Source organism: Penicillium pulvis (assembly GCF_028828015.1).
Source record: "Penicillium pulvis strain IBT 33274 chromosome Unknown contig_7_segment1_segment0, whole genome shotgun sequence".
Taxonomy (NCBI): domain Eukaryota; kingdom Fungi; phylum Ascomycota; class Eurotiomycetes; order Eurotiales; family Aspergillaceae; genus Penicillium; species Penicillium pulvis.
Genome location: NW_026643079.1, coordinates 3,142,485 through 3,169,744, shown reverse-complemented (window position 1 = coordinate 3,169,744; position 27,260 = coordinate 3,142,485). Strand labels below are relative to the sequence as shown.

Below are 27,260 nucleotides of genomic sequence, written 5' to 3'. Positions count from 1 at the left end.
ATAAGCATTAATTCTCCGGATTTCTCTTTACCCGGAAAGATTAGGCAGGCTAACCTTTACTGTATGCGCTACTGCCCAATATTCATGTAACACAGCCCTCGAGGCAACATATTACCCAAAACGGCTAGGGCCCAAAGCCTAACCCTTACTTGACGACATTGAATCAAAGAAACAAGCTCCAGTCTTATCTCTTGACCTATCGCTTGTCACAGGGATGAATCCGCCAAGAGCAAGGAGGAAGCTGACTCAGTCGCTAAAAAAGCGCGCAAAGTCATTGTTAGAAATGTCTTAATTCCCCTTGGTCGAAAGAATGACGAACCCCCTTTTCTCCTCATTTCCCCAGCCTAAAGATCAGGGGCGCAAATAGCAGCAACATTACTCCACTTAGAAGGCGATAAGAGGCTGAGCTTTCCAATTTTGGGGACGCGGAGACCCCAGAAAAAGGTCTAGCCTCCAAGACAGATTTGCGCCAAGACATTCATTCAAGCGCTAGCTTCAATGATTAGCGGCGATCACTGCCTTGGCATACAGATTCCACATTCTGTCATCGCGCGTCGCCCGCGTTCCACATGAAGCCCCTGGGGTAAATATACGCGGGGCTTGGTCCTACGTAGTAAGTGGTCACTTTCCAAATTTTCCTTCTTTTCTTCTCCAGCGACGATGGTTGCCACCTCACTCATTTACCCTTGAAGAAACCACAATCGTTGGGTTATCTATATAGCGGCCATGTCTAATCGTATTCAGTTTGCGGAGCCAATTTCGAAGAAAAAGCAGTATGGGCCTTCTGGTCGGGGGAGAGAGAATTCAGAAAAGGGGTCGACACAGAGATCTCTTTCGCCAGGGAATGAGATTGTCTACCCTACAGGATGGAGACTCATCCTCACCATTATTGGGTAGGTGTTGGCTATAGTGGTATTCATGGGTTTTTGGATGACATGCGTGCTTACGAATGTTATACTGGCAGGCTCTTGATTGGGTTCTTTCTCTCAAACTTGGACGTTACAATCGTTAGCTCGTCCCTTACCAACATCACCGATAGCCTCAATGGATTCGAGAAACGAAGTTGGATTGTTACAGGTTACCTGGCCACCTACACAGGCTCCATGGCGATATGGACAAAGATCAGCGATATCATTGGACGAAAATTAGCGACTATTGCTTCTCTTTTCATCTTGCTTGCATTCTCTATTGGCTGCGGGTGCGCTCAGACTGTCAATCAACTGTGAGAGATACCATGCCTTGACTTTCAAACATGAATGAAACTAACTTTTCGGTATAGTATCGTCTTTCGAGCACTGCAGGGGATAGGAGGTGCCGGTGCATATGCCCTGGCCATTCTTTGCATTTACGAAATCGCTCCTAAAACGAAACTTCCGACTTACAGTGGCGTTATGTCCTTCTGCATAGCGGTTGCAGCGTTACTCGGACCAATCATTGGAGGTGCCCTTGCACAGCACGCAGCCTGGCGATGGGTATTCCTCATCAAGTATGTGAACATCACATGTTAACATGGTTGGATTATCTGCTAATTATACTGAATAGCGCTCCCTTGTGCGCAATTGCAATCCTTATTATCATGGTCGCAATGCCGAAACACTTTGGCCTCGACCAACACACTCCTTCTTTCCGAACACGGGCATCATATCGATCATTCGCCAACCTAGATATTGTGGGATCGTTTTTAATGATCGCGGGCTCATTTCTAATCGTTACGGTCTTGAATGAAGCCAATCTTGCTTTCTCCTGGGATTCAAGAGCCTCAGTAGCTCTTCTTGTCCTAACGGGCGTTTCTTGGATTGCCTTTTTTGTCTGGGAGTGGTATCTATCTGGTGTACCTGGTGCAGACCCGATCTTCCCAAAACGGTGGCTCTGTGACCGCCCATGGATGGGCATTCTCCTGTGAGTTCGCATTCGATGAACTTCATTTCGTATCAAGGCCTGACCAAAGTCTCAGCTCTTCATTCGTCACTGGTGCACCGTGGAATGTCGTTCTAGTTTATGTTCCCCAACAAGCACAGATTCTTCTAGGAAAGTCACCTCTCGAATCCGGTATCTACCTGATTGCATACTCCGCCGTTGCAGCTGCAGCTGCCGCTATCGTCAATATCGCCAGCTCTAAGGGGCGTATCCCCTTCTTTTATTCCCTACTCGTGGGATGCATAATCCACACGGTCGGTGTTGGGCTTCTATCTATGATTACGCGGTCCAAGGGCTTTCGTGCGGCAGATATTGGGTACGAAATTATTGCTGGCGCCGGCATTGGCATAACGCTGGGTGTATTGCTGCTAGCGACACCCTACATTGTTGAAGACAGAGATCTCGGTAAGCATTCACTGGGATACATGATAGTAAAAAGACATTGAAGAGATATTTGCTAATATTCCGTTTACAGCAATTGCCACTGGAACTATCGTTCAATTACGCTTCCTTGGCGGTGCTATTGGCCTTGCCATTGCATCAAATATCCTAAATGGCCGCCTCGCGCATCACTTGAAAGGTGTTCTGACATCACATGAACTCCACCTATTTCTCGAGAATGTCACAACGGTGCAAAAGTTGTCTCCACATCTTCAGGATGAAGTGAAGAGCGTTTTTGCGAACAGTTACCGTACACAACTGATAGTCATGATCGGCTTCGCAGCCGCTCAGCTGCCGGCAGTTCTACTTCTGATCAAACCTGGAAGGCAACTTGCCGCAGACAAGGAGAAGGTATTCCCGGCTAGCAGCTCGGGATAAGAAAACCAATTTATATCATATACAGGCGTTCAGGCGAGGGATTCATAAGCGTTCTTCATTACAGGGATTACCCCAGGCCCTCGCATTCCAATCAAATCTTTTCATTTATTCATTCGCCCGTAAACTGACTTCTGACGCCATGCCTTTACTCTTTCCGTTGGACTCCGAGAATTGGCTGATCCTTCTTCCTTGGTGGGTCCGTCGTTTGATGAACATGCACATCCCTTGGGCAACGATCAATCCCTCCGAACTTCGGTATCACGTCCTACGTGTCTACAGCTGGGAGTTGGCTCTTTTAGTCGGCCAAATAAAATGCCAATATGGAATATTCTGTTAATGGACTTCTATGTCAAGGTGATATCTGTGCCTAGCCGTGGTATCCCAACGGCTTCCGTTTTTTTGTTCGTTCATCTGTCAAAAAGCCGATTCAGTAGCAGCTTTTGGACCTCGGTAATTGGGCATCTGTTCCACAAATCCGTGGACCGAAGTTTCCACCTCAGAGGTCAAACAGTAATAGTCCAATCTACGTATTTACTCATCTCTGCCAAACACCGCTCAGGCCCCGCCAAGCAGAGCTTGTTACTATAACAGTCAGAGTCGGCACATTTTGGCAAAGAAGGGCTCGAAAGCAATCTTAACCATGGTAAGTCATTCCGAGTCTTAGAGGACTGTGACGAAAGAGCTCGCAAAAGGCGGCTGGGTCGTTTAAAGGATCAAATCGGCATCTGTGGGGTGGATGTTTCGAAAGTTAGGGGACCGGGCTTTTTAGTTATCTGATGGCCGATCACTTAAGTACTCCGCTGATCGATTTCCCACATCTCCTCACCTTTCTTTTTTTATTTTTTTTTTTTTTTTTTCCGCGCGATAATCAGATTTGTCTTCCTAATTCTGAATCATGGAACTTCAAATACGAGATGATGCAACGGGAGAGATTATCATGCATGACTTCCAAGTTCCAAGGTTGTGCGTATAATGGGAAATGAATATCACTCTGACCACCCTCTTCCATCCACACCCTCCACAATTTGCGGGGACTTTTTCGACCTGGGGATACAAACTGGGGCCCAAATTTCAAAGTAGTGTAGCAATCAGACTTTTCTTCCACTAGGAAACTCCACCGCGCATCCTCCAAGGCTTGGAGCCCCGCTGACCTCGTACCTGGGAAACGTGTGGCGGGCTCGAGAATAATGAAAAGTGGGCCACATTCGGCAAAGAATCACGCTCCAATTGCTTAGTTCCGGGTCTCCCTTTTCTAACAAGGCAGGTTGGTGTTCATCATGTTGATCTTTCCGCGCTACGCGGCACAGGGTGGTTAGTGCGAACTTACTTCCATGATCAGATTAGATTGGCATCACGCATCTCCACTTTTTCCGCTGCGAGTATGCTCATGCGAGTATGTCGTTTTTCGCATGTTACACTGATCCCTGCCGGGTAGTGCAAAGCCCCAATATACTTTGATTGTCAGGCATCTTGTAATTTTCTATGTTTTTGGAGTTTCATCTGCGTGCGTGGGGCTGTTGTACCCACAGCGGTTGGTGATTGATAAAGATGGCATGTCCTTGGTTTGATCAATGCAAGGTCTATAGGAAGACTGTTTTAATTTCCCTCTTTTTGTGTCATTAATTCGGTCATTCAATCGTTAAACTGCTTATCTGCCGAGATGGAGGAGGCTATCAGTCAGACAAACAATGTTTGGACTGACAAATATTTTGCCATTTCTATGGGTTCGATCATAATCTTGTTCGGTTTTGCTCATTGGGGAACTGTGGCATTCAGAAAATATGGACCGAAAGAGCCTGGGAAGCTATTAGGCGATACTATAAGAGCCTATAGGTTAGTCTTGACGATATTGGGAATGAGTGGCTCTGACAACAAGCAGGTCTGTACGACGAGTGCTGGATACGGTTATTCTGGGAAAGTCCCTGGACAAATGGCTACTCTATCTGACGTACTGGGCCATCGATTTGATACTCGTGTTGACAAGGCTTGATTTAACAGACTTGGGAGAGGTTCGTTTACCATCGAAGCTTCTGAAACGTAATTCTAACAAGACTTATAGGTCGCTAAACGCATGGGCTGGCATGTCAAGCGCACCCCACCCCTTCAATCACACTATAATGACATTCTCCTAGGATCTCCGTGGCGAACTTTGTTTTGCTAGTCTTCCTTGCTCTCCGAAATACACCTCTCGCGCCCTTATCCGGTCAGTCTTATGAGAAGCTACGCCCCCTTCACAGAGTCGCCGGGTACACATGTATAGTGAGCAGTATCGTGCATGGTATATTATACCTAAAGGAGGGGGCTGAGACTGGATATCTTATGTTGATGAGAGGAAGAGAGGATCTCGCTGGTGCACTTGCTGGACTATCGATGGTAATTATCGGGTTATCCACAATCAGCTGGTTTGCCCGCCGATACTACGAAGGTAAACCCCTGTGATCCCGAGCGACAGGGACCATGGCTAACCGTCACTCTGCAGCATTTTATATCATTCATGTCGTCTTGTTTATGGTCATCGTGATTCTTGTCGGGATGCACCGACCCGATCTAGCGACATCCACACTGGCTATCATTATCTTCATAGCATGCATGTGGCTATCCGATCGATTCCTACGAGCTTTAAAGCTTTCTTGGAATTTCTGCGGCAACAATGCTACTCTTGTTCCTATGCAAGATGGGGCTGTCCGAGTCAAACTTCAACGCGGTTTGAATTGTAGTCCTGGATCCCATGCTTTCTTGTGGATGCCATCTATCCGGCTTTTGGAGACCCATCCCTTTACCATGGTTTCTACGAATCCCGTTGAGTTCCTGATCCGGCGATACGACGGGTATACTCATGATCTCTACAAGCTTGCTCACGAGCGACCCGGTTGTGTTGTGAGGTGCTCTGTGGATGGAGGGTATGGACAAGTTCCGGACTTTATGGACTTCGATAAAATCATTCTTGTTGCAGGTGGTAGTGGTGCTACGTTTACCTTTGCTATTGCGATCAATTTGATAAGACAATGTGCTGCAGCAAATGTGACCAAGTCGATCGATTTTATTTGGACAGTAAAATATACGAGTAAGTTGTTTGATAAATGCGTGGTTCTGTGGGTCTTTGACTAATACTCTCGCATAGGCTCACTCAAGTGGTTTCAGGATGAGTTGCGAGAGCTTCAAGACAACCACTTTGTCAATTTGTTCATTCACGTGTCGCAGGACGATACAGCCGATGACAGTTCCAGTGGGGAAACAACACCAGTTGGTAGTGACATCGAGAAGGGCAGAAACAAGACCACACAATCATCAGAATACATGTCCTGTATTCGGAGAGGAAGGCCTAATATAGCAGATCTGGTTGCGAGTGGAGTATCTCGGTGCCCTCCGCATTATCAAGTCGGAGTAGGCGCTTGTGGGCCAATGAAAATCCTTGAGGGCACGCGAAAGGCGACATCTCAGAGAGCCTTTGATCACGGTCCATCAATTACGCTACACACCGAGGTACGTTTTGCCAAACATTCTTTATGCCAGTGCACTTCTAATAATACTCTAGGAATTCGAATGGTGAGAAAGTTGATTTGTTCGTTCATGACCCTACATCACCCATCAGCAGAGAGATTGTACTTAACAACAATGTGACTCCTTTCGCACCAGTGAGCCTTGGAAGGAAGCTTTTGATGTCATAAGATTGATAGACTCGGCGCGATCGTCTTTAATTCCGCGTGGTCGGAGTTACGTATCTCGCCCCTTAAGTCCGTGGACTGACGGAGTATGAATCTTGGCGCAGACCCTTAACTCCAGGTTATAAGAACCTATCTTGACTTCAAGCGAAAATATATTATCAATTTTCATTCTGCGATTCAGAGCAAACCCTGGAACTCTCTTCCTTGCTAGAAGTTTTGAGCCTAATATAATTGTCAGGATCATCATGTCGAACTATATCACGAAGGTCGCGATTGTTGGGGTAGGTGATACTCTGTGTTTCAATTGATTCTGACGAAATGGCACCTTCCCTCACCTGGCTTCTCCTCTCTCCTCTCATCTACGCCTTTTTCTTACCAACCATCCCATTCAACCTGAGGAACCCATATACACAAATCAGCTCTCCTCATTCCCCTTGATAGGGCTTATAGTCGATTAATACTCTTTTGTCGGATGCATACTAATTGATTTCTTTAGGCTACCGGAAATAGTGCCCGCTTCATAACAGACGCCCTACTTAAGACAAGAAAACATACTATTACCGCTCTGACAAGAGCTGGGAACCTGAACTCTCTTCCGGCTGGTGTCACACCCAAGGAAATTGACTATAGCAAGCCAGAGACAATCGTGGAAGCACTGAAGGGCCAGGATGCGTTGGTGATCTCGCTCAGTGGACATGCCCCGGAAGGGACCGAGCTGCAGCTCGTCAAGGCTGCGGGCGAGGCTGGTGTGAAATGGGTGCTGCCGAACGACTGGTCTCCCGATACAACGAATGAAGCCATGAACAATGATATTATGATATTCAAGCCTAAAGGTGACCAGCCTGGAAATCAAATTTCCAAAGACTGATGCTAACATCTGCGTCAAATGTCAGCTGCCCTTCGAAAAGCTATTACTGAACTCGGACAATGCAACTTCATCAGTATATCGACTGGCTTCTGGTACGAATGGAGTCTTGCCATTCCATCGGCCTTCGGTATTGATTTGATCAATCGCACGGCAACCTTCTTCGACGACGGCGAGACAAAGATTACGACCTCCACCTGGCCCCAGGTTGGCCGTGCAGTTGCCGCTCTTCTCAGCTTGCCTATCAAACCCGAGGGATCAAACCAGGAAGCATGTCTCGAGAACTTCAAGAATCAGGTCGTATACATCAAATCCTTCACTGTAAGCCAGAAGGACATGCTAGAATCTGCTCTACGTGTCACTGGAACCAAAGAATCGGATTGGACTATTTCGAAGGAACCAGCAACTGAGCGATGGTCGAATGGTCTGAAGGAGATGCAAGAGGGTAGTCGGATTGGCTTTGCCAAGATGCTCTATACTCGAGTCTTTTATCAAGATGGTGCGGGGAATATCGACCATAAGGGGACTTTGAATTCGTTGCTGGACTTACCAACAGAAGATATTGACGAGGCGACCAAGATTGCAATTGAGCGTTCGAAGACTGATCCTTGGGAGTAAGATACATTACCGTTTGAGCTATGCACTTAGCTACAATTATGATGTGCATCCCGAAATGTGGGGGAGTCACGAGCTTCCGATATCGGCTCCGCGCAGATGTGGGACGTGGGGAAGATTGTGGCTAGACAGCTACACTGGCCAACCCCGAAAGCCAATTTACAAAGCGATTGCCTTTGAAGAAATGCTAGTACAGTTTCATTTTCCAGAAATATATACATGAAATTCATGCGATCATGATCTAGCTGTCCAGCAGCACAGGGACCTTCTCGACAAGGTAATCGACGATAGCATCGGGGCCGTACTTGACCTGCAGGCCTTCGGGGATGGCGTGGAGCTTGATGTCGGGGACAACGGACCGGGCAATGTCGTGGATCTGCTTGGCCTGCTCGTCGGACCACATGGAAGCGCTGAACTATAGGAAAATCAATGTAAGCTGCTGAAATCTCTCGGATAACCCGGAGAATTCGGAACGTACCAGAACATTGGGCTGGTGCTCCTTGACCTTGGCCTCAACCTGATCAATGGCTAGAAAATGAAAAGTCAGCTTGGAATATCTAATTGACAAAATGGGTGTACTCACAGTCGCAGTTGTCGACGTGGATGATCTCGTAGCGGTCCTTGAGGATATCGGCGACACGGCCGATGAGACGCTTAGCGCGCTCGGGGGCGGTGTTGACAGTCACGAGACGGAAGGGACCCTTGGGAGCAGACATTGTGTATAAGTTTTGATGAACGGAAAATAATTTGAAATTGCGATATCGCGGGGTATTTATTTCATTCGCGTCTCACCCCTCCTTGCCACCGGCTCCCCACATTGTTGTTTCCGGCTTATCCAGGCGGCTTAGATTTACTCCGCTTTATCGGCCCGATAAGAACGAGTACAAGAGTCGCAAGCTTCCTGTTGTACCTTCCCCTCGGTAATTCTACATTCCTGCATATTTTCCACCATGTCTGATATCGCATCTACCTTCTCGCGTGAGTGAATTCTGTTTCGATGGCATTGACGGTTGGGACTGACCATTGCAGGCCTTGTGCGCTTCGTTCCCAAGTCGGACCCCTCCAAGATTCTCATCGGAGAGCCTGTTGACGCTGAACTCGATGTGGGTTTGGCTCTGTACAAGGGCCAGGAGGTCTCTGTGCGCCCTTTCACCGGTACCACCGTTTTGGCCCCTGGTAAGGCCACCACCGGTACTGAGGTTATTGAGCGTCTGCTCTCTCCTCTCGCAGAGCAGGAGGTTGGAGCCATCCGCTGCGTTGGCTTGAACGTAAGTGTTGCCTGAATAGCCAATATGGTAAATCGTATTCTGACACGGCCGATAGTACACTTCACATGCTAAGGAGATGTTCATGCCCATCCCAGATGTGCCTACTCTGTTCATTAAGCCTTCTGCAGCCCTCGCTGATCCTTACCCCGCTCCTACTGTTCTGCCCAAGATCACACAGACCGATAACACCGGTGACTACGAGTCTGAGATGGTCATTGTCATTGGTCGCGATGCAAAGGATGTGCCTGAGTCTGAGGCTCTTGACTACGTTCTCGGTTACACTGCTGCCAACGATGTTTCCAGCCGTACCTACCAGATGAACCAGACCCAGTGGTGCTTCTCCAAGGGTTTCGATGGCTCATGCCCCATTGGTATGATTCCCCCATCGTCTAGTCTCTCGTTAAGAGACTATAAAGTATCATTTGCTGACCTAACAATCAGGACCTACTCTCGTCTCCTCCAAGCTCATCCCCGATGTTAGCAAGCTGCACATTCGCGGTCTTAAGAACGGAGATGTCATGCAGGACTGCCCTCTCACGTACGTGCTCGCCAATCCAACTCATATAAAGATAAACGCTAATCACAAAGTACAGTGATTTGATCTTCACCGTTCCCCAGCTCATCGCCTTCCTTACCCAGGGCACTACTCTGCGCGCGGGTACCATTATTTTGACTGGTACTCCTCCCGGTGTTGGTGCTGCCAAGAACCCCAAGCAGTTCATTAAGGCTGGCGACAACTTCGCCGTCGAGCTGCTTCCCCACGTTGGTACCTTGATCAACAAGATTGAGCACCAGTGATTAGTGACGACGTTATAAATGATTGTATACGAGGAATTGACTTGAGGGGGAAAGACCTTGGTTTTGTATATATCTATATCCAGGTAGATACCTAAAATATGCACTTGAGACTTCTAGAACAAACATAGAGTTCTGACACCTGTCAGCCAACCACGGCGCATGCAGCATGTAGATCACTTAAAATGCCACCCACTATGCAGTACTTCCATATTGCATATAGCTCCGCTGCACCGATCATTAGCCGCAGCTGATCTCAAAACTTACCATGTCTATTAAACCAACTGGTTAGCCAGTGACTCAGTCGATGATTCATAGGTGAATACCTGAGGGTTGGTCGACCAATCACGATTGGATTCGGGATATGACTTATTCCAGCGCGGAATAAGTTACAGCCGCGAGAGTCCGGCCCACACTCCGCGCCCTTGGATGCGGGGGAGTTGATCATCCGGGTATTATTAGTCGCACATATGTCATAAATTATTGACACGCAAATATGGATTAAGGGACACTGTTGGAGATACTGACTAAGCTTTGGGCAATCTTTGGGATAGAGCACTTTTTCTGCATGTGTTAGGGACATAAGTCTGATTATAATATTATTGGATCCCATTATGTATCTGGTACTTTACCATTGCTTGCTGCGAAAAAGGCATCACTTTGATGAGCTCGTACATAGTACATCTTTTGCGGTATATCATCTTGTTCGGAATTAGCTTGGCCTTAGATACTAAAGTTATCCTAAACCGTTCTATTCAGGTTCGAAGCCGAGAGTCTATCCTAAATAGGGGATTGCTACAGAAACTCCCTTTCAGTTGGACATGATAGATGGATGAGTCTCCCCATCGGGCGCGCCATTATGCTTGACAAGTAGATCCGTTTCCGTGCCTCTTGGTTGATTGCTGGCAATCCTGGCAGGCCTTTCTTCTATCATCAATTCTCTTGAAATGCTTTGGGGTTGTATCCTGGGTCAGTCGAAATGCTGCCTGATGAAACTGGCGAGCGTCTGGATGTCTGCATTGGCTTGTCCAGTGCATCCGTCGACACCTCTTATACAGAAAGTTTCAGGATAGAATTAACAAGTTGGCCACCTACTTTTCATAGCGTTCAAACATATGAGTCTTTTTTGCTATATGTATGGAGTCATGAATGGTTCCAGGACTGGGCACTGTCGTGCCTTCTCTGCGGTGAAGAATATATATTGTGGCCATCTCTTTTCGGGATTTAACGCAGCAATTTCACCATTGACTAAGCTTCTCTACCTAACTAGACGAAAAATGATACCTCAACATCAATAGATTGATTTCCCCGAGAAATGAAGTCTCTAATTTGCATCATTGGTGATGATCTACTTCAATTCTTACATCCATGGAACTAAGTCCAGGCCAGAATACATGCGCATGTTGGAATGGTCGCATCACAAATCTTGGAAGAAAGGATCCACCAGTTGACAGTACATATCTGCCGTACTACATAGCACTTGAGATCATATTTAGATGGCAAGGTACAACATTTGAACCTTGCTTGGGAACCTTAAACCTCCACGGCTTCGTGTTTTAGTCACATATATACAAGTAGTCCTTCAAGGAAGGTTGCCAACCTTCGCAAACTCGGAATATGAAGCCATTTCACCACATCATACACTTGGATGTTTGATTTACCCAACTAAAGCTCACCCATAAGATTGCCCTCCAGCTGAAGATCCCAAAGCTGTCATCCACCACGCATTTTCCTTTTCAACATTCAAACCAGCCATACTCCGTACTCCGAATATCGGCTATCCCATTTGAAACCAGTTGCTAATACTTCGCAAAATTGCCGGAAATTAAAGGTCCAAGAGCCATTTAGCAGATAGACAAGCCAAAAAACATCGAAGTACTCCGTATTCGAGATGGAAATACGAAATCATCCACCAATCACTCGTATGAAAGGGCGGGTATAATATTTTCCCCTGGCGGGATAAATCAATTCCGGCATGTTTTCGGCCCATACTCGGCATCTTGGCCGCATGACTTGAAGCAATCCAAAGATGCGCCAAGAACAAATCAACAGGATTGATCATGAGACTAGTATGTATGAGGCCGAATCTGAGCATTTTGGGAATACGGTCTGCCTATCAATACGTAAAAGCGGGAAATGGGCGCTAAATTACGCATATGCAATGTGACATTGGGTCAATTTTAGGTCATATTCTTTCGGCATACCGGTAGTTTGTACCTGCTACCTCCTGGGCTATAGCCTGTAGGTATCGTATGATTGCCGTCTTTGACTAGATAAGTAGAGTAGAAATACAATCTAGAGCTCAAGGATCTACAAAGCGGCAGTGATGTCCGGGAGAAAAGAGAATGAATAGGTCCGAACCTGGAAGCCGATAATCGCATGATTTGAAAACTTCGTGGGCCTAGGTCAGGGGCCGATGGTTTCATTGGCGCTACGGGCCACTTTCGGGATCGAGCACCGACCTGTCCCGGTCGGACTACATGTTAAGACGGTCTGCGGCTTTTTGTTTATGCCGGAGCTTTCTTGGTCATATTGTTTTTTTTTCTCCTATTCAGTTTTTTCTTCTTGATATAATTATTACTATCCTTTCCTGGAGGTTCAGAATTATCAGTGAAATGGATAGCTTTATTCTTTCCGAGCTGTTTGTTTCCTGATGTCCTTGTTGGTGTATACCCACACAGCTCAACGAATCTATGCTTCAGTGAACAAGGTCCATTCTTTGACGACAAGATGAGGCAATCTATCAGGTCCATAACAGGTATTTGAATATCGGTTCAATCATATTGAAAATTATGAAATCATTGCTTGCTCATGCATCTATATACAGGCATAGGTCACGAAGAACATTCGTCCCGAGCCGAGTCCATCCAATCTAAAGCGCTTCGCCCACTCTATGTGTTTATACCCAATTGATCATCAAAACATGCTCGCAAACCCAATTGAAAAGCGGCCGTCAAAACATCAAAAACGAGAAACGAGAAACCCATCCAGGAGTCAACCTCGCCAATCTACTCTTCGTGACGCATTTTCCTTCCACGGATGTGCAAGAAGATGGTCGGAATTACACTAACGACAACGATCATTGCACAAGCAATTCCAGCGGCAGGCGCTACGCCAACATTATCGAACATAGATGGGAACCTGGATAAAAGTCAATACGATGCGGGAGGGAAGGGGACACAAGGAGGAGGAAACTCACCAGAATGGTCCGATGAAACCCCAAGTCTGGCGCACAAAGGTGATAAACACACCAATGCTGGCAGCCTCTTGGGGGAAACAGTCGATGGCATATGTGATCATGACGGTGGTGACAAGCTGATTACCAACAGCACCAATGGCCGTGCCGATGATGGGACTCACGCTCCAGTGACCGGTGGCGGAAGTCTCGGTGCAGACCAGGAAGACAATGACACCAATGATGGTCAAACCAAAGCCAAAATAGCTAAGCCATAACCGGTATTCTGGCTGAGGTTTGCGATCGAGACCACGGGCACCACGCTTCATCCACTGGTCGGACATGACACCACCCAGCTGCTCGCCAATCAAGGATCCAATAATGACACCAAGGAACTGGAGACCCAACTGCTCAGTGTTCAAATCGAACTTGCTTTGCAACAGTTGTGGCACCTCAACGGTTGCCAAAATACTGCCGAACAGGAAAATCATCGCATACGCGCAGGCGGGAATGAGGATGGACGGGTGACGAGCCATGGTTAATGGCCGAATGAACTCGTACCATGTCATGGGTGTCGGATCAATCCGGCGGAGCGAGATATACTCGCGCTTGAAGTTTGACTCAGTTGAGTCGACACCGCCGCCCAGGTAACGGGTCTCTGGTCCGAAGAAAAGATACAGAATGAACTGACCACCGTTGATCTATTGAATCATTTCCAGTCAGCTGAGGAATCCCATCTAATACGGGAATGATCACTTACCATAGCTAGGATCCAGTAAACCCACCCATAACCAGCACGGTAGGTGACAAATCCGAAGATGAGTGGTCCAATTGGTACACCCAGTGTTACCATGAGTGTCCAGATACCCATATAGCGGGCTCGATCCTTCTTGAATGTCGTTTCCATGACCACCGCACTGCCAATGGCCGAGGCTGGCGAGATGAAAAAGGCCACCAGGGCCCGGCAGGCGGCGAGCGATGCATAGCTGTTGCTCTTGGCACAACCGACGTTACACACTAGACTGCAAATAAGGGACAGAAGGAAAATCGGTCGGCGTCCAAAGCGATTGGAAAGGGGTTTCCAGAAGAAGGGAGCACCTCCCAAAATTGCAATCTGCAGAGAGGTCAAGTAAGCCGCGGTGGTGATAGAAATCCCCAGGTCTTCGGCAATGATGGAATAAGCCGGAATAATGGCGGCGGCGGTAAATGTACCCATGCAAGCGTGGAAAGCTACAAGGATGAGGTTTGCCATTTTCTATATGTTCCTGCATTAGTGTCTGGTTTGTTTTCACATGTGGTCCAGTCCTCCCCGGAATTCCCGGAGCGGTTTTTTCAAGGGATGCAACTCACCTTCCATTCGGGCCAATTGTACGGATCGGCTGCACCCATGCTAGGGATCGGGTCAAGTTCCAATGTGCCATGGCGTTGGAGCAGATAATCCCGATGGGCTTTTGGAAGACGCGCTGCCACAGACTCTTCGTAAGTGGCGGCTTGACCAGCGCCAGCTCTCTCGACGAGGTCAATATCGGCCTTAGAGCCAGGGTTTTCCTCGAACTGTTCTGCCCGAGAAGAGCTTGCGTGTAACTCATAGGATGTCATTGTGGCGACACCGGTTGAGGGGGAAGAGGAAGCAATCCCAGTAGAGACGCTTAGAGATCCTTCCAACGTTGTTGGCTTGAGTGGTATGGGATGATATTTGGGAAGGGCGTGGTACAAGGGATGGGGTGGAAAGGAACTACGAGTACAAGTATGCCAAAAGGGCTTGGAGGAAAATAAGGAGCCAAGAGGAAAATGGATGACTGATTAACCTGGGGGAAAATTCACCCATATGCCGTTGGGCGAGGCGAAAAGGCTTAAACCAAGGCTATGTGGCGTGCCGAGAATAGGGCCGGTGAGTGTGCATAACGACGCTAAGTTCACAAATGTCCGGAGATACGGCCTGGGGTATCTTTTGCCGGGCTCGGCTCGCCTGGAGAGAAATGCGGAGGGTCTCCACGGCCCACCGAGTGGACTCTCTCCATCGGGATCGGCGAGTCAGGAGCGAGTTGTTACGGCATTCCATGTCATAAAGATTAGTCACCGAACACTCTGGCACTTGAGAACGGCTAGCCGAAACAGCCTTTTGCTGGTCATGCGGCATGCTCACGCACGGTTAATTACCGAACCGTGACAGCGAAGGGTCTTGGCTGCACTTTTTCCCCATAGATTACTCCAGACTATCCAGCGTTGACCATGTTTTTCTATCTGGGGAGGATCTCGGCCTCGGCATCCATGGTTAGTGGCCTTTACCATTGGCTATTGTAGTGTCACTAAGTGACCCAGGGGGTAAAATGAAGCGGCAGATAGGGAACCGTCTGTCAGCGGGAGCAAACCTGAAGCAGATAATGGAGCCACACACTGGATGGGTTGGAACCACGCTCCTGTTTCCTACCCAGTGCACTGCATCCTTCCTGGTGGGAACCAAACAGATTGACGGGCCCCCATTTTTTTTTTCTCCCCAGTCTCCTCAATTCCCATCTCCGGTGTAAGGGATTGGGAAGGGATTCGTAATCCCCCACGCCCCAGTTTTCAGTTGCGCGGAGAGAGAACGCGCAGAGGGAAGAAGATAGTGCCACATCCCCACAAATCCCCACATCACCACTTTCTCTTCCCTTCACCACTTTGTCCTCCCACACTCCCCCTTCAGCCCCAAGGTAAATCAGATGGCGTCAATGGAGATCATGACGGTACCTCCGGCGTCTGCAGGGGTAAAGAAACTGGTGTGTCGCGTTTGCCAAAAAGGATTTACTAAAGCCGAACATCTAAGAGTAAGTTGTCTCCCGTCCCCACGATTTTGAGGGGCAGCTCCCCAACTAGATACCAAGAGGCAAAATAGAACTAACACCGGTTTAGAGGCATGAGCGGTGCCGTAAGTGCTTATTTGCTCCCCTTTATTCGTGCATTTGTTTTATTTTTATCGTTATTATGCCGGTCATGCCATTTCCTATATTACCGATTCCGAGAGAATCCGTCGGCTGACCGGAAATGGCTATACAGACACCGGATCTAAGCCTTATGTCTGTAAGGAATGTCGCCGGCCGTTCGCCCGGCAGGATGCCCTTACTCGGCATGAGAAGTTGCATCAGCGTGATATGAACGCAAAGGATGGCCCAAGTTCAGCCTCAGTTCCCCCATCTGCATCTCTAGATTCAATGGCTTCGTGGGAATCAAGCAGTGCGTCCCCAGCGGGCCCAGCTTCTACTTCTGCGACTAGTAGGTCATGGGATGAGTCCCAATCTGTGCATCATCCCGGCATGCACAATGTTGCATCCGACATGGATTTCGCTCTGGTCTGGCCAGACTCGGAGAATCTATTCCAGAGTCTCATGTCTTCAGATACCACTGATCAATGGCAGATGCCGTTGGGGACACTACCATTCCCGCCCGTCGTACAGGACATTAATGGCATGAACTTTGGATCGCCCAATTCATTTGACGATCGCAGTTCATCGATCGGCGCTATTCCCTCTGGTGGTGGACACCAGGCCGTGCGGGATGTGACGGAAATGATCAATAGCTCGGTAGGTGCCTTTAGCCCCTATCTTAGGCACCAAAATTCAAGCCTCGGTCGTAGATATACCGATAGAAGGAAGTGCTAATGATGATACTAGTCCTCAAGCGTCACCGCTGCCGTCAAAGCCACCTCCATCACATCCGTCTTTCTAGATGAGTGTCTTCACATGTTCTTTGTCCGTTTCATCCCAACATTCCCTATACTACACCGAGCTACCTTTGTATTCCGAGAATGCACTCATGCCCTACTCCTCAATGCCATCGCCATAGGCTCCTTGTATCTTGGCCCTAGTGATGCTGTTGCAAAAGGAGAAGCTTTATGGCGGCTTGCACATACTGCTATCGCCACCTCATGGCAATCCTTAATCACCCATAACGGCCCTTATGACACGTGCAAGGGTGTGCAGTTGATGATCACTGCACTTCTCGGTCAAATATACGGAGCACTATCCAGGAATCGTGCAGTTCGGACCACAAGCCAAGTGTTCCGCCCATTAGGCTTCTTCTGGGCTCGGCACTGTGGAATGTATGACAGTGAGCCCTACTCGATGGAGAACCTGCCTTCCAACGATGCTCCTGCTGCTGAAAAAGAACACCAGTGGCGGATATGGGCTGCGCGGGAAATACAGCAGCGTGCTTTGCTTGCATACTACGTGCTTGATGGTCTTGTAGCCCAAATGTCTGGTGACGGAGCATCGGCCCGACATGTGTCGAATTCCTTAATACTCCCTAGCAGCGAACCGGCTTTCGATGCGAGCAGCCCTGATGAGTGGTTGGCACATATGCACTCGCAAAAACCCGATCAATCCTCCTTCCGAGTCGTCTTCCGGTCCTTATTCCCGCCTGTTGGCAACTTCAGAGCCCTCGACTACCAATTCTCTGCCTTCGCTCTTCGAGTAGTATTGGAGGGCCTTCAGTCCTTGATTTCCGATGGTGATGATCATGACTTGGCAGTGGGCGTTCCCGGCCAGTCCGATGTACGCAGAGCATTGGCTCAAGTTCACGAGACTATATCTATGAGTCTCCATTTCTCCGCCGCGGAAAGACTAGAGATACTTTTGCGCTGGCACACTGTCTGCCTGGATACAATGGTCAACTCAACAGTTTTATCCCGTCATGTCTGTTCCCGTTGGGACATTCCACAATATGTATCTGGTGGTTGTCGAACAACCCGGCCCGGGTTTGACCTCATCAAATGGGCCAACACCGAGGACGCAAGGCGAGCAGTACTCCACGCCGTCGCTATTCAAGATATCATCGAGCAGTTGCCTCGTGGCCGTGCACATGTCGTGCACATGCCAAGCTCCCTGTTTGCTGCTGCTACGATTTATGTTGTGTTTACTCTTGCCGGAATAACTACCATCAATCTCCCCCGAACTATTGTTTGGCAGGATGCTTTGCTATCCCATTCAGATCTTCATCTAGGTCACGATGATATTCGTCCCCCGTCTGGCTCGGAAACACGGCGTTTCGTCGCAACAGACCAAGGAATACCCCCTGTTTTCGCCGGCGGTGCTGTTCGTAATCTTCTTTACGAGCTAAATTCCATTCAAAAGCTTTTCCGTTGTCTTTCATCACAATGGGGAATCGCCCATGACATGGAAGATATTGTCGCTCAATGGATTCAACTTTGCCATTAAGCTCTGGAGCTGGACTCCGCTTGTCAGGATCTTCTTTCCTCAACCAGATTCCATCTACCTGGCTATGGTCTCTGTTTATCTTAATGCGTCGAGTTGTAAATATATGACGCTTATTGCATATAATGAGTCACGACATGAATTAGGTATTAATCTATTTGGTTCGATACGAGAGAGAAAGCTTAACGGACTGAAAAGGTTCAACCATTCTTCCCAGTATCGATCTACCTACTCTATTGCTAGATAGATAAGTATGCGGTCTACAATGACAGGAACCGATGACCGCTTATACCATTTTTACCCGCTGAAGCCCCGGAGGTGAGAAAAATTTGTCGAGGGGGCAGCATTTACCGCAGCAAGATCATCCGCATTTCTTGTATGCATCGTCAAGCTCCCTCGATCAGTCTCCTCTGTATGGATTTACAATCCCCAGGCGGGCATCAGTAAAAGCCTGCTTTTTGAGCAAGTTGCATATTAAAACCAGCTCAAGGAATAAGGTAATCACGCATCAACTTGCCAAACCTCTTGCTAGCTTCACTTTTGAAGCAAGGCTTATTTACATGGTCCTTAATAATTAGCTCGGGAGCGCGCGCACTGCAACAAGTTTTTTGCCAGATTACAGGGTTGAGACTTGCCTACATATTTCCTTCAAGGGCACCATACCACACATATTATACAATATCTCAATCAAACATTGCCGGATTTGGCCCATCTCACCGACATATATAGAGCTTACTAGGCTTCATAAGCCACTAAGTTATAAAGCATATGCGACCGTACGAAAAGCTAGGAAGTGGAAAAGATTTACTCGAAACCTTGAGATCAGGGACGCACATACATGTGTACGTCCTATTGAACAACCCGCCAAACAGAATAATCATTCTGGAGGCTACATACGATAGCGTGCAGAGATGGCGGAAGCTAAGATGCAGCCTAGCGGACGCTAGTCCCGATTCGACCATCTGCTCATCTATCTCGAAGCGCGAACTTCTTCCTGTTCATCATCCTTCACATTCCTCAACTCTTTCAACCTTCCCTCTTAGAAAGTTCAGGATATCACCCATAAAGCTGCAGCTATGCCTTTCCATACGTTTTCTGCTCGCCCACCCAATGAGTTCCAGCCTCAGGGTCTCAACAAGGTTCCTGGTCATGGCAAACAACTTACTGACGATGAGAAATCTACTCTCGTTAAAGTTTGTCATGATCTGGCTCGTTGGGGAACTTTTTCAGAGCAACCAAAGAGCTTCTGGATGGAAGCATCACGCGTTTTTGAATCTCAGGTTAACCGCAGCTATGGTTGGCAGGCTTGCCGACGATGCATGGCTAAGTGGGAGGCAGATAACCGCCCTGCGTGCTTGGAACGACCATCAATCCCTTCTCCAACTTTGTCTTTCGCCTATTTAGGTATTTGTTGTCTTCGCGATAATATAATGAATCACGAGCTGACCGATCCTGAAGCAACTCAAACAGATGCCGATGCTGAGGGTCTTCCTCACCATCCGCGCCCGCTTGTTCGCAACAGCACAAAGAGAACTGTCTCTGAAACAATGGCCAAGAGAAAGGAATTTTGCCGTTCAGTCTCTGGAGCGGTCGAGGATCTCGAACGCAAGATCCAATACATTAACGACGCGCTCGATGACGACAACCTTGAGCACCGGCGGGCCATTGAGAACACCTTAGGTCTGTTGAAGCTCCAGATCGCGGGATCTATGGCAAGATTTGAGAATCGAGCTCCTGAGTGAGGAATGAGGAACCAGCCTCCAGGATGAGTTACGCGATAAAGAATGATTATGGAGCCTTTGCAGCACTTGTATGGCGCGTTTTGATTGCGGAGTCAGCTGTGATGGTGCACATCCCCAGGACTTTGAATCTAAGGTTCCGATTTAGATACCCAAAATAAAACTTTGAACGGTTCAAGACTCTCTTCCGACTACCCCTAATAAGTTTGTATGAAAGATTTTTCAACTTCACACATTATGAAACACAATTGAAAAAAAGACATCTATCATGAATAGCGAATAAGAGTCCTTTTAATTCTCAAATCGATTTCACTTGCCTTTCTCAAAGTCAGGGTCACAGGTCCTGTTTTACTTTTCAAATCCCGTCATGATCCGTATTCTTGTATAATATGCTTAATTTGTATACTTTATGCTGATGTTCCTGATGCAAGACAGTTCTCCAACTACTTAATAGTACTCACAAAGATGAATGTTATGCATCAATGAAATGGAATCTTCTGCTACAAGAACTAGATTCGGGAGATCCAGCTACATGGTCTTCCCTTTCGCGAGTTGTCTCCATGAGTGCGACCTCACACCAGCCTTTTCAAGCAGCAAGCCGTATATCATGCATGAACATTGCTTTCAGTAAAGAGAGAATGAGTGTTTCATCAGAATGATCCCGGCGAGTCAAGTGGTAATCGCTGCTTGTTAAGGATATTGGCACTTTGGGGTAGGGTTCGACGGTCACGTGTGTCATCGAAAGCTTAGAAGTTGAGAAGTACTCGCGGATTTCAAACGAATTCCTGCAACAAATAACTTGCTTTTATATGAGAATCGAGTCCTGGCTTCATGGAAGAGGCAATACATGAGGTGGTCTAGTCATTGTTTGACCTGTCACCTATGTCGATAGCTTTTCACGACATGAAATCGTTTATCATCGTTTTTCTGACTTCCACGCACGTTTCCGATATCTTTTCACCCTTCCTACCATCACTCTTTCTCTTCTAAACAATCTTCTCTACTCTGCTCTCTCAAAGATCACCTTTGCTTCCTCACTTTCCACTGACAAACCAACGATTGCCACGACTGTCGCCAAGATGGCTTCTCCTGAAAAGAAGCCGGCCAAGGCTGCCAAGACATGGCGGCCAAATATGAAATGGGATGAGCATAACAATGCAATTGTAAGTATTCTTCCTGGTGGTTGTCTGATAATTTTGACTTGGCCATCTTTCAGTACAATTACAAACCAGCATTCCAGTACTTATGACAAGTTTTACTGACACAAAGTCCACTCTAGCTGCTGTCCAAGCTTATTGAGACCCATAGCATCAAGGTTGATGCTCAGCTAATTTCTGATGCATGGCGTAAGTTTATTTCTACTTCTAGCGGCCGATATCTTCTGTCCTCCAAGTTTAATTAACTTACAAGATAAATCATAGCCCAGGAGAGTGGAAGCCCTAGTGCTCGTGCGATCAGAGAGCAAATTGCCAGGATCAAGTCAATGAAGGCCAGGACCATCAAGAGCTTCGCCGTTCCTGACGAAACGAGCGCAGGTGAGGCTGAGTCGACCCCTCCCGGCAGCTCAAAGGGACCCCGCAAGCGCCCTCTCACCACCGAGGAGCGCAGCCCACCCAAGAAGCCTGCGCGAATGACCAAGTCCAAGGCAGATATCTTCGGGCTTCACGACTCGCCGAAGGATGTGCTTCAAGGGTCACCTCAGAACAACGATCCCAGCTCAGACGCCGACCGATCTGCCCGTGAGGATCCTGATACCGACTCCGACCTTGTCTAGGCCATTATGTTAGCAGCCTCAACCAAGCAATGCTATCAATAGGAAAAGAGGGCTGCTGACTGTCTCTGGGGTTTGAAATGCAAATATGGCAGGACTGTACATGGTAGTGGGTCGCAGGCCTTGTTTGAACTCACCGCACCATTTCATGTTTTAAGGTTATGTCTCTCTTATCATGTATCTTAATTATCCTGTGATTATCTCCGGGGTGGCTTTCAGAATGATATTCATAGTTGATGAAAAGAGTCTCGAATATTCTAGCTTCTGCAACGGCCATTGCACTTCGACTGCTTTGTAACAATTTCCGAGGTCTCGAACCCCATCTAGGTTGCTATACTTCCGCTTTCTCATTGAGAATTGCTTATTGTAAATCGCCCAGAACTTCATAATCAAATTATGTGTTCCAGCTGTATCTCATTGGGTAATTAGGGTTGAACTGGGTTGATTGATTAAATTATCTCCAACCCCTCCTGATGTGGTGTTGAATTCCTCCATCAATTTTTGCCAATCCGGGTACGTACCAATATAAACTATTCTGGCGCCTTTTAACAGCCTTTTCTTATTTAATCAAGCTTTTTTTTACCTGCCTCCTTAATGTATCCCTTTTTGGGCTTTTCGCTTACTATTCGGTGGCGGCCTTGCTTTCTCGGTATTTCTAAAAGTGACTGCAGACAACAAAACAATCTATAGTAAATACTCAAGAACAACAGGATATCTATTCTTGACTACACATAACAGAGCAGTCCATAACCAAAGCTCGAAAGAAACAAGATAAAAGGTGGCCGCAAATAACCGAGCAATCCACAACAAATGCTCAAAAGTAGCAGAGTATAAAGTGACTGCACATAACCGAGCAATCTATTCTATAACAGGAGCTCGGAAACAATAAATGAACAGCGACCGTAGATAACTGGGAAGCCCATAACAAGAGCACGGGAGTCACAAATAAAGTCGTTGTAGATTACCGGACAATCCACAAGGAGGACTCAAAAATAGCATAATAAATAAATAAAAAAGATCAAACAGACACGCCTCTGGCAGTCTGCAGCACGGCAATAACACGATTATATCCCCGTGCATGAGCAGCCATCATCCACTCAAAAATAAAACAAGTTTTCATCCTCTTCATCTTTCTTGATTTCACCATAATCCTCAACCGTAGGTGTAACAGACTTCAAGATAGTCTTTCCGCCCCAAGAACGGGCACCAGAAGACACAGATGATGTATCATTGCTGGTTTTCATACCTTTTCCTGCGTGAACAGGAACGGTAGAAGCAGGGTTCTTCATACTGCGGCTTTTGCTGTTGGTGGTGGTGGAAGTGGACTTGGCTGAAGGACGGTCATCAGAGGACTTCACTTTGGCAGAGGTACTGGCTTTGCTCTTCTTAGCTTCCCGAGCGGATGGGATCCCGGCTGCTTCTCGGATTCGAACCAGGCGGTGTTTGATAGCTGAGACTGTCACTCCTGTAAATCTGTCAATATGGAGGAGCAATGGAACGTTAAGGTAGCATACCTTCTCCCATCGCCTTGGCGACGGCTTCGAAGTCGGGTGAGCCAGTCGTGGCTAACGCGTTAATAAGCTGGTATAGAAGTGAGCAAACGAATTACTTTGGGTCTGTAGTAAGATGAATGAATTAAATACCTTGGCATCCGCCTCGCGGTCCCATTGGATAGGCATGTTGGTTGCAACCGGTGCGTTTTAAGCACGATAGAAATGAAAGATTTGAATGCTTTGGTAAATCTGAAAGGTGGGTAAGTCTGAAAGATGCTCATGTGGAGCGAAGGTTGAGCGAGCTAGGGGATGGAAGAAGGAAAGAAAGAATCAGGTCGAGAAAAGTGATTTTATACTTCAGCAGGGGAAAGGAACTTTCACTTCACCTACTCCAATATTTAGATGAAGTGAAAATCCCTAATGTTTTCTTATTATCCCGAAATATATGTCGCGCTCTACCTACTAAGCAGTGGTCAGTACTCAAACTTGATCGCGCCGAGATCCAGCTCCACCACGCAAAGCCCGAACTATGATATACATTCAACGACTAAATAGAACATTCAAAGCCTCCTTTTCACGTTCCTTGTGAGCAAACACATACTGCCTGGAAGTCTCTATGCCAATATTCCGCTGCCTGGACATGCAGGCTTCTATGTGTATCTTTATGCATATACACCGAATAACGTCTGGCAATTTTTGATTTCCCTTGCCGCTTCTTGCTCACTGAGTAAAACTGAGCACTCACTAAGCACGCACTGAGCGTCACCTAAGCAGCCTGATCCACTCACTGCGCACGACCTAAGCAAAGTGCGGGAGCAGCCAAGTCAATAGCCTCAATAAAATGCATCACGCTAGCCCCATCCACATGTAGTCGATCACCTAGTACTTTTGACCATTGTCCGCTCAACGAAAGCTGGCGTCATTAATTTGGCGGTCGGTTGGAGTTGAGCGGATACGAACAAAAAAGGAAAAAAATACGAACTAAACTAAGTGGAGAAGCCAAAACGATATAAGATACGATTTCCAAGAATCATGTATTAGCATGGCGAAGAGACATATCCTTGGAATGCTGCATATGGAATTTGATGAGTTATTTGTCTGGCCACCACCGACAACAACCAAATTGAATCAAGCAATTATGGGGTTCCTTAAGACTTCATGGCTATTGGGAGCTCTCCTAAATGCTGCTGGTGCTATTGCTGCTGTTAGCAACGACACTGATTATTTTCAGAGCTCAGATTTGGTGAACACCACCGCATCGGCTGCCTGCCAGAAAGCGCTCGTCATAAATGTGACCTGCTACCGCGATTTGCTAGCCGCCATCACCAGGACCACCTCGTGGTCGTTGGACGCGCTATCTCAGATCTGCGATGATGCTTATACAACCTCACTCAATAGCTGGGTATCGTCTGTAAGTGCAACTATGGCGCAACAACCCAGTTGTACATTATTTCTGGCACAGTACAAACCGCAAGCTCGGCAGGATAGGAGCTGCTATAGAAATAGACCGCCTCCTGTGTTAAAGACTCCTCGGGCGAGTTCTATAATCTAGTGATCTAAATTGCGGTAATTAATAGTGATCACAGCTTGCTTTATAGTGACTACGCTCTAGATTGACTACCGTTGTCAACTCGCCTTGGGGACAGAAAGTCATAAACCTGGTTGCTGTGGAAAGTCAGATCTAGAGCTGCTCGGCAACTGCTTAATACTCGGTCACATACACCGCCACGACAACGTCGAGCTCGGGAACCGCATCGGCATCATCCACTGTCGATGCTCGATGCAACACGACTGACCCAGACACAACCACATACAAAGTAATGCGAAACAATACGTGTGTCAATATTTCCACTGCGAAAAATGTGTCCACACCGGCTTTGACCGCATTGAACGGGTTAAATCCTGGATGCAAGTACCTCACTGCTGGTCAACTCTTGTGTCTCCCAAGTGTCTGCCAAACATATCAGGTTGCAACAAATGGTTCCTACACGTCGATCGTAGGAAATCTTACTCGATCGGTTAGCGCCTCAAACTGTGGCCAATTCAATCTCATATCGCATTAATTTCATGCCGCAGCCCTAGCCGTTCATTCCCCACAACATCCACTACAGATATTCGCTACGATATTCGGTCCGGCTTCAGCGTCCCAACCAAGTTAGGCGCCCCGCTACTGAAGCTTTCACTAGTACATGGTTGGCCAAGGTTTTCTTCCGGCATTTTCCACTCAATCGATTTATTTATTCCTTGGACCCCTACAACCCTTTGGACCCTTAACGAACTTAATCACACGTTAGCCATGCCGAGATCGGTTCAGCACTGGCCAGGGGGAATCCCCACTTGCATCCAACCACACCCAGAACCAGATTTATCTGACGACGAGATCAAGGAGGAAGTGAAAGGTTGGCTACTATTTGTAAAGGTATTTTATAGAATTTAAAATTCCAAAAAGGACGTCTTCGAGTTCTACGCTAATATGAATCCAGGAGAATTGGGTTTCTGCAGCAAATGCAGGCGCTTCCTCCGATGCGGAATATGAGCTAAAGCACCGTCGGCAACTGGTGGAAAAGTGGGCTTCAGCCACACAGGAATTTCGTGATGTGAATCCAACTCGCTTAAATTCGTCCAATCTCCGAAGTCCATTGCACTGATAATTTTTGGGCCTAATCCAGTCGTACCAATCGCGTGCACCTGTGAGTCTTCCAGGCACGGAGGGGTCAAGATCAAGGGGTGAACAGATTGAAGGTCTTCGATACCCAGCCGAAGCATTGGAACGTATCTACGATACTCTCCAGCCAGACAATACCAGCGGCCTGATTTGTATTGCCCCTGTCGATGAGAACCATCCTGAAAATCGAGCGCGATTGGTGAAATTCGCGATCTTGTTGTACGACTATGATATCGAAGCTGGGCACTGTATCGATAGCCACATCCCATCGGAGGCTAACCTTAATCCAGCAACCACTAATGATTCATCAGTTGAGGATTTTCTGCCCTGGGCAGATCTCGAAACCGCAAACTTCCTGTCTATCTATCTTACGCATACTGGCACAGTGATCTATTTCGGTTGTTTAGGCATATACATGTTGGTTGATGAACTAGGTCTGCAAACCGGGCGCTTGACATTCGTCGAGTATGAAATCAATGGAACTGTGCAAGAATCTGTTGAAATCCGTCCATTCAACATGAAAAGCCCAAACTTACGCGCTCACCATTGCGGATCCCGGGGAAGACCAGAAGATATCAGGTGTGTTGACGGTGGTTATAGACACCAAAATCAGCCGTGAATATTCCTAAGCCTACCAAGTCAGCTCCACAAATTAACGCATGATATTAGACTTGACATGGACCTACCGATCGTCGATATTCTCTGTCAAGCCAAGGAAGTTGACAAACTTTCAAACACAATGTTTCTATGTGATCGAGAGCAGTGGACCAGTGATGTTGAGCTTTATGCCCCGGGATACTTGGCTCTGGAGGCCGAAGGGCGCGGAGGGAAGTACCCCCTGACCCGTCTCGCTGACCCAAACACTATCACGGGCATTAAGAAGCAGGTTATGATTGCGGTGGAAGACCCCAATTTTTCACACGCCCGTTTTACATGGCTTGCTCCGCGCCGACCATGAGTCTACTAGCTTCAAATGAAGAGTCGTTTGATACCTTCCAATGTGAGGATGCAGCTTCACCATCTAATGTATAGTATTGGAAAACAAATTACAGATTGGAAGCCCCATGGACCGATTGAAAGAAGCAAACACTCAAGCGCAGAAAGGCTGTGCAATCGAGTCGAATTAGGATTGGATGAATGTTTAGTAAAAGCAAATTCAATAGTTGTGGACTAGAAGCTTGCACTGACCAGCTTGAGGAACATTGGAAAGTAATTTGGTCTACGACATACGAAATAGTACAATTTAAAGCCAATTTGACGTCCTTTGAGGATACAGCCCATGTC

The 27,260-nt window shown here is 47.3% G+C and overlaps 11 protein-coding genes across 11 annotated transcripts; 8 read left to right on the top strand and 3 right to left on the bottom strand.

The window, feature by feature from the left end:
• Nucleotides 1–726: 726 nt before the first annotated feature.
• On the top strand, nucleotides 727–2,709 carry N7503_009150 (uncharacterized protein; the record flags this gene model as incomplete). Its single annotated transcript, XM_057068697.1, has 6 exons — nucleotides 727–893; nucleotides 965–1,222; nucleotides 1,280–1,486; nucleotides 1,543–1,899; nucleotides 1,955–2,322; nucleotides 2,393–2,709. Coding segments are annotated over 6 exons (1,674 nt in total), but the record flags the coding sequence as incomplete, so codon positions are not given.
• A 1,687-nt stretch (nucleotides 2,710–4,396) lies between these two features.
• Nucleotides 4,397–6,286, top strand: N7503_009149 (uncharacterized protein; the record flags this gene model as incomplete). The annotated part of the gene is made up of 7 exons (XM_057068696.1): nucleotides 4,397–4,569; nucleotides 4,616–4,745; nucleotides 4,796–4,815; nucleotides 4,869–5,161; nucleotides 5,216–5,800; nucleotides 5,858–6,219; nucleotides 6,272–6,286. The coding sequence occupies 7 exons, from the start codon at nucleotides 4,397–4,399 to the stop codon at nucleotides 6,284–6,286; spliced, it is 1,578 nt and encodes a 525-aa protein (XP_056919551.1).
• A 360-nt stretch (nucleotides 6,287–6,646) lies between these two features.
• Nucleotides 6,647–7,884, top strand: N7503_009148 (aromatic alcohol reductase; the record flags this gene model as incomplete). Its single annotated transcript, XM_057068695.1, has 3 exons — nucleotides 6,647–6,682; nucleotides 6,898–7,234; nucleotides 7,295–7,884. The coding sequence occupies 3 exons, from the start codon at nucleotides 6,647–6,649 to the stop codon at nucleotides 7,882–7,884; spliced, it is 963 nt and encodes a 320-aa protein (XP_056919550.1).
• A 238-nt stretch (nucleotides 7,885–8,122) lies between these two features.
• On the bottom strand, nucleotides 8,123–8,597 carry N7503_009147 (uncharacterized protein; the record flags this gene model as incomplete). Its single annotated transcript, XM_057068694.1, has 3 exons — nucleotides 8,123–8,296; nucleotides 8,360–8,409; nucleotides 8,465–8,597. The coding sequence occupies 3 exons, from the start codon at nucleotides 8,595–8,597 to the stop codon at nucleotides 8,123–8,125; spliced, it is 357 nt and encodes a 118-aa protein (XP_056919549.1).
• Nucleotides 8,598–8,831: 234 nt separating this feature from the next.
• Nucleotides 8,832–9,947, top strand: N7503_009146 (fumarylacetoacetate hydrolase family protein; the record flags this gene model as incomplete). Its single annotated transcript, XM_057068693.1, has 5 exons — nucleotides 8,832–8,859; nucleotides 8,911–9,149; nucleotides 9,205–9,520; nucleotides 9,591–9,687; nucleotides 9,743–9,947. 5 exons carry the CDS (start codon nucleotides 8,832–8,834, stop codon nucleotides 9,945–9,947), a joined length of 885 nt encoding a protein of 294 aa, XP_056919548.1.
• A 3,005-nt stretch (nucleotides 9,948–12,952) lies between these two features.
• N7503_009145 (uncharacterized protein) lies at nucleotides 12,953–14,718 on the bottom strand (the record flags this gene model as incomplete). The annotated part of the gene is made up of 4 exons (XM_057068692.1): nucleotides 12,953–13,085; nucleotides 13,144–13,820; nucleotides 13,880–14,374; nucleotides 14,470–14,718. 4 exons carry the CDS (start codon nucleotides 14,716–14,718, stop codon nucleotides 12,953–12,955), a joined length of 1,554 nt encoding a protein of 517 aa, XP_056919547.1.
• A 1,103-nt stretch (nucleotides 14,719–15,821) lies between these two features.
• N7503_009144 (uncharacterized protein) lies at nucleotides 15,822–18,311 on the top strand (the record flags this gene model as incomplete). Its single annotated transcript, XM_057068691.1, has 3 exons — nucleotides 15,822–15,926; nucleotides 16,122–16,679; nucleotides 16,770–18,311. The coding sequence occupies 3 exons, from the start codon at nucleotides 15,822–15,824 to the stop codon at nucleotides 18,309–18,311; spliced, it is 2,205 nt and encodes a 734-aa protein (XP_056919546.1).
• Nucleotides 18,312–19,738: 1,427 nt separating this feature from the next.
• On the top strand, nucleotides 19,739–20,050 carry N7503_009143 (uncharacterized protein; the record flags this gene model as incomplete). The annotated part of the gene is made up of 1 exon (XM_057068690.1): nucleotides 19,739–20,050. The coding sequence occupies one exon, from the start codon at nucleotides 19,739–19,741 to the stop codon at nucleotides 20,048–20,050; it is 312 nt and encodes a 103-aa protein (XP_056919545.1).
• A 1,076-nt stretch (nucleotides 20,051–21,126) lies between these two features.
• Nucleotides 21,127–21,821, top strand: N7503_009142 (uncharacterized protein; the record flags this gene model as incomplete). Its single annotated transcript, XM_057068689.1, has 3 exons — nucleotides 21,127–21,210; nucleotides 21,327–21,393; nucleotides 21,469–21,821. 3 exons carry the CDS (start codon nucleotides 21,127–21,129, stop codon nucleotides 21,819–21,821), a joined length of 504 nt encoding a protein of 167 aa, XP_056919544.1.
• Nucleotides 21,822–22,915: 1,094 nt separating this feature from the next.
• N7503_009141 (uncharacterized protein) lies at nucleotides 22,916–23,497 on the bottom strand (the record flags this gene model as incomplete). The annotated part of the gene is made up of 3 exons (XM_057068688.1): nucleotides 22,916–23,283; nucleotides 23,333–23,399; nucleotides 23,462–23,497. 3 exons carry the CDS (start codon nucleotides 23,495–23,497, stop codon nucleotides 22,916–22,918), a joined length of 471 nt encoding a protein of 156 aa, XP_056919543.1.
• Nucleotides 23,498–24,449: 952 nt separating this feature from the next.
• N7503_009140 (uncharacterized protein) lies at nucleotides 24,450–26,934 on the top strand (the record flags this gene model as incomplete). Its single annotated transcript, XM_057068687.1, has 4 exons — nucleotides 24,450–24,722; nucleotides 25,795–25,908; nucleotides 25,981–26,555; nucleotides 26,646–26,934. 4 exons carry the CDS (start codon nucleotides 24,450–24,452, stop codon nucleotides 26,932–26,934), a joined length of 1,251 nt encoding a protein of 416 aa, XP_056919542.1.
• Nucleotides 26,935–27,260: the final 326 nt, after the last annotated feature.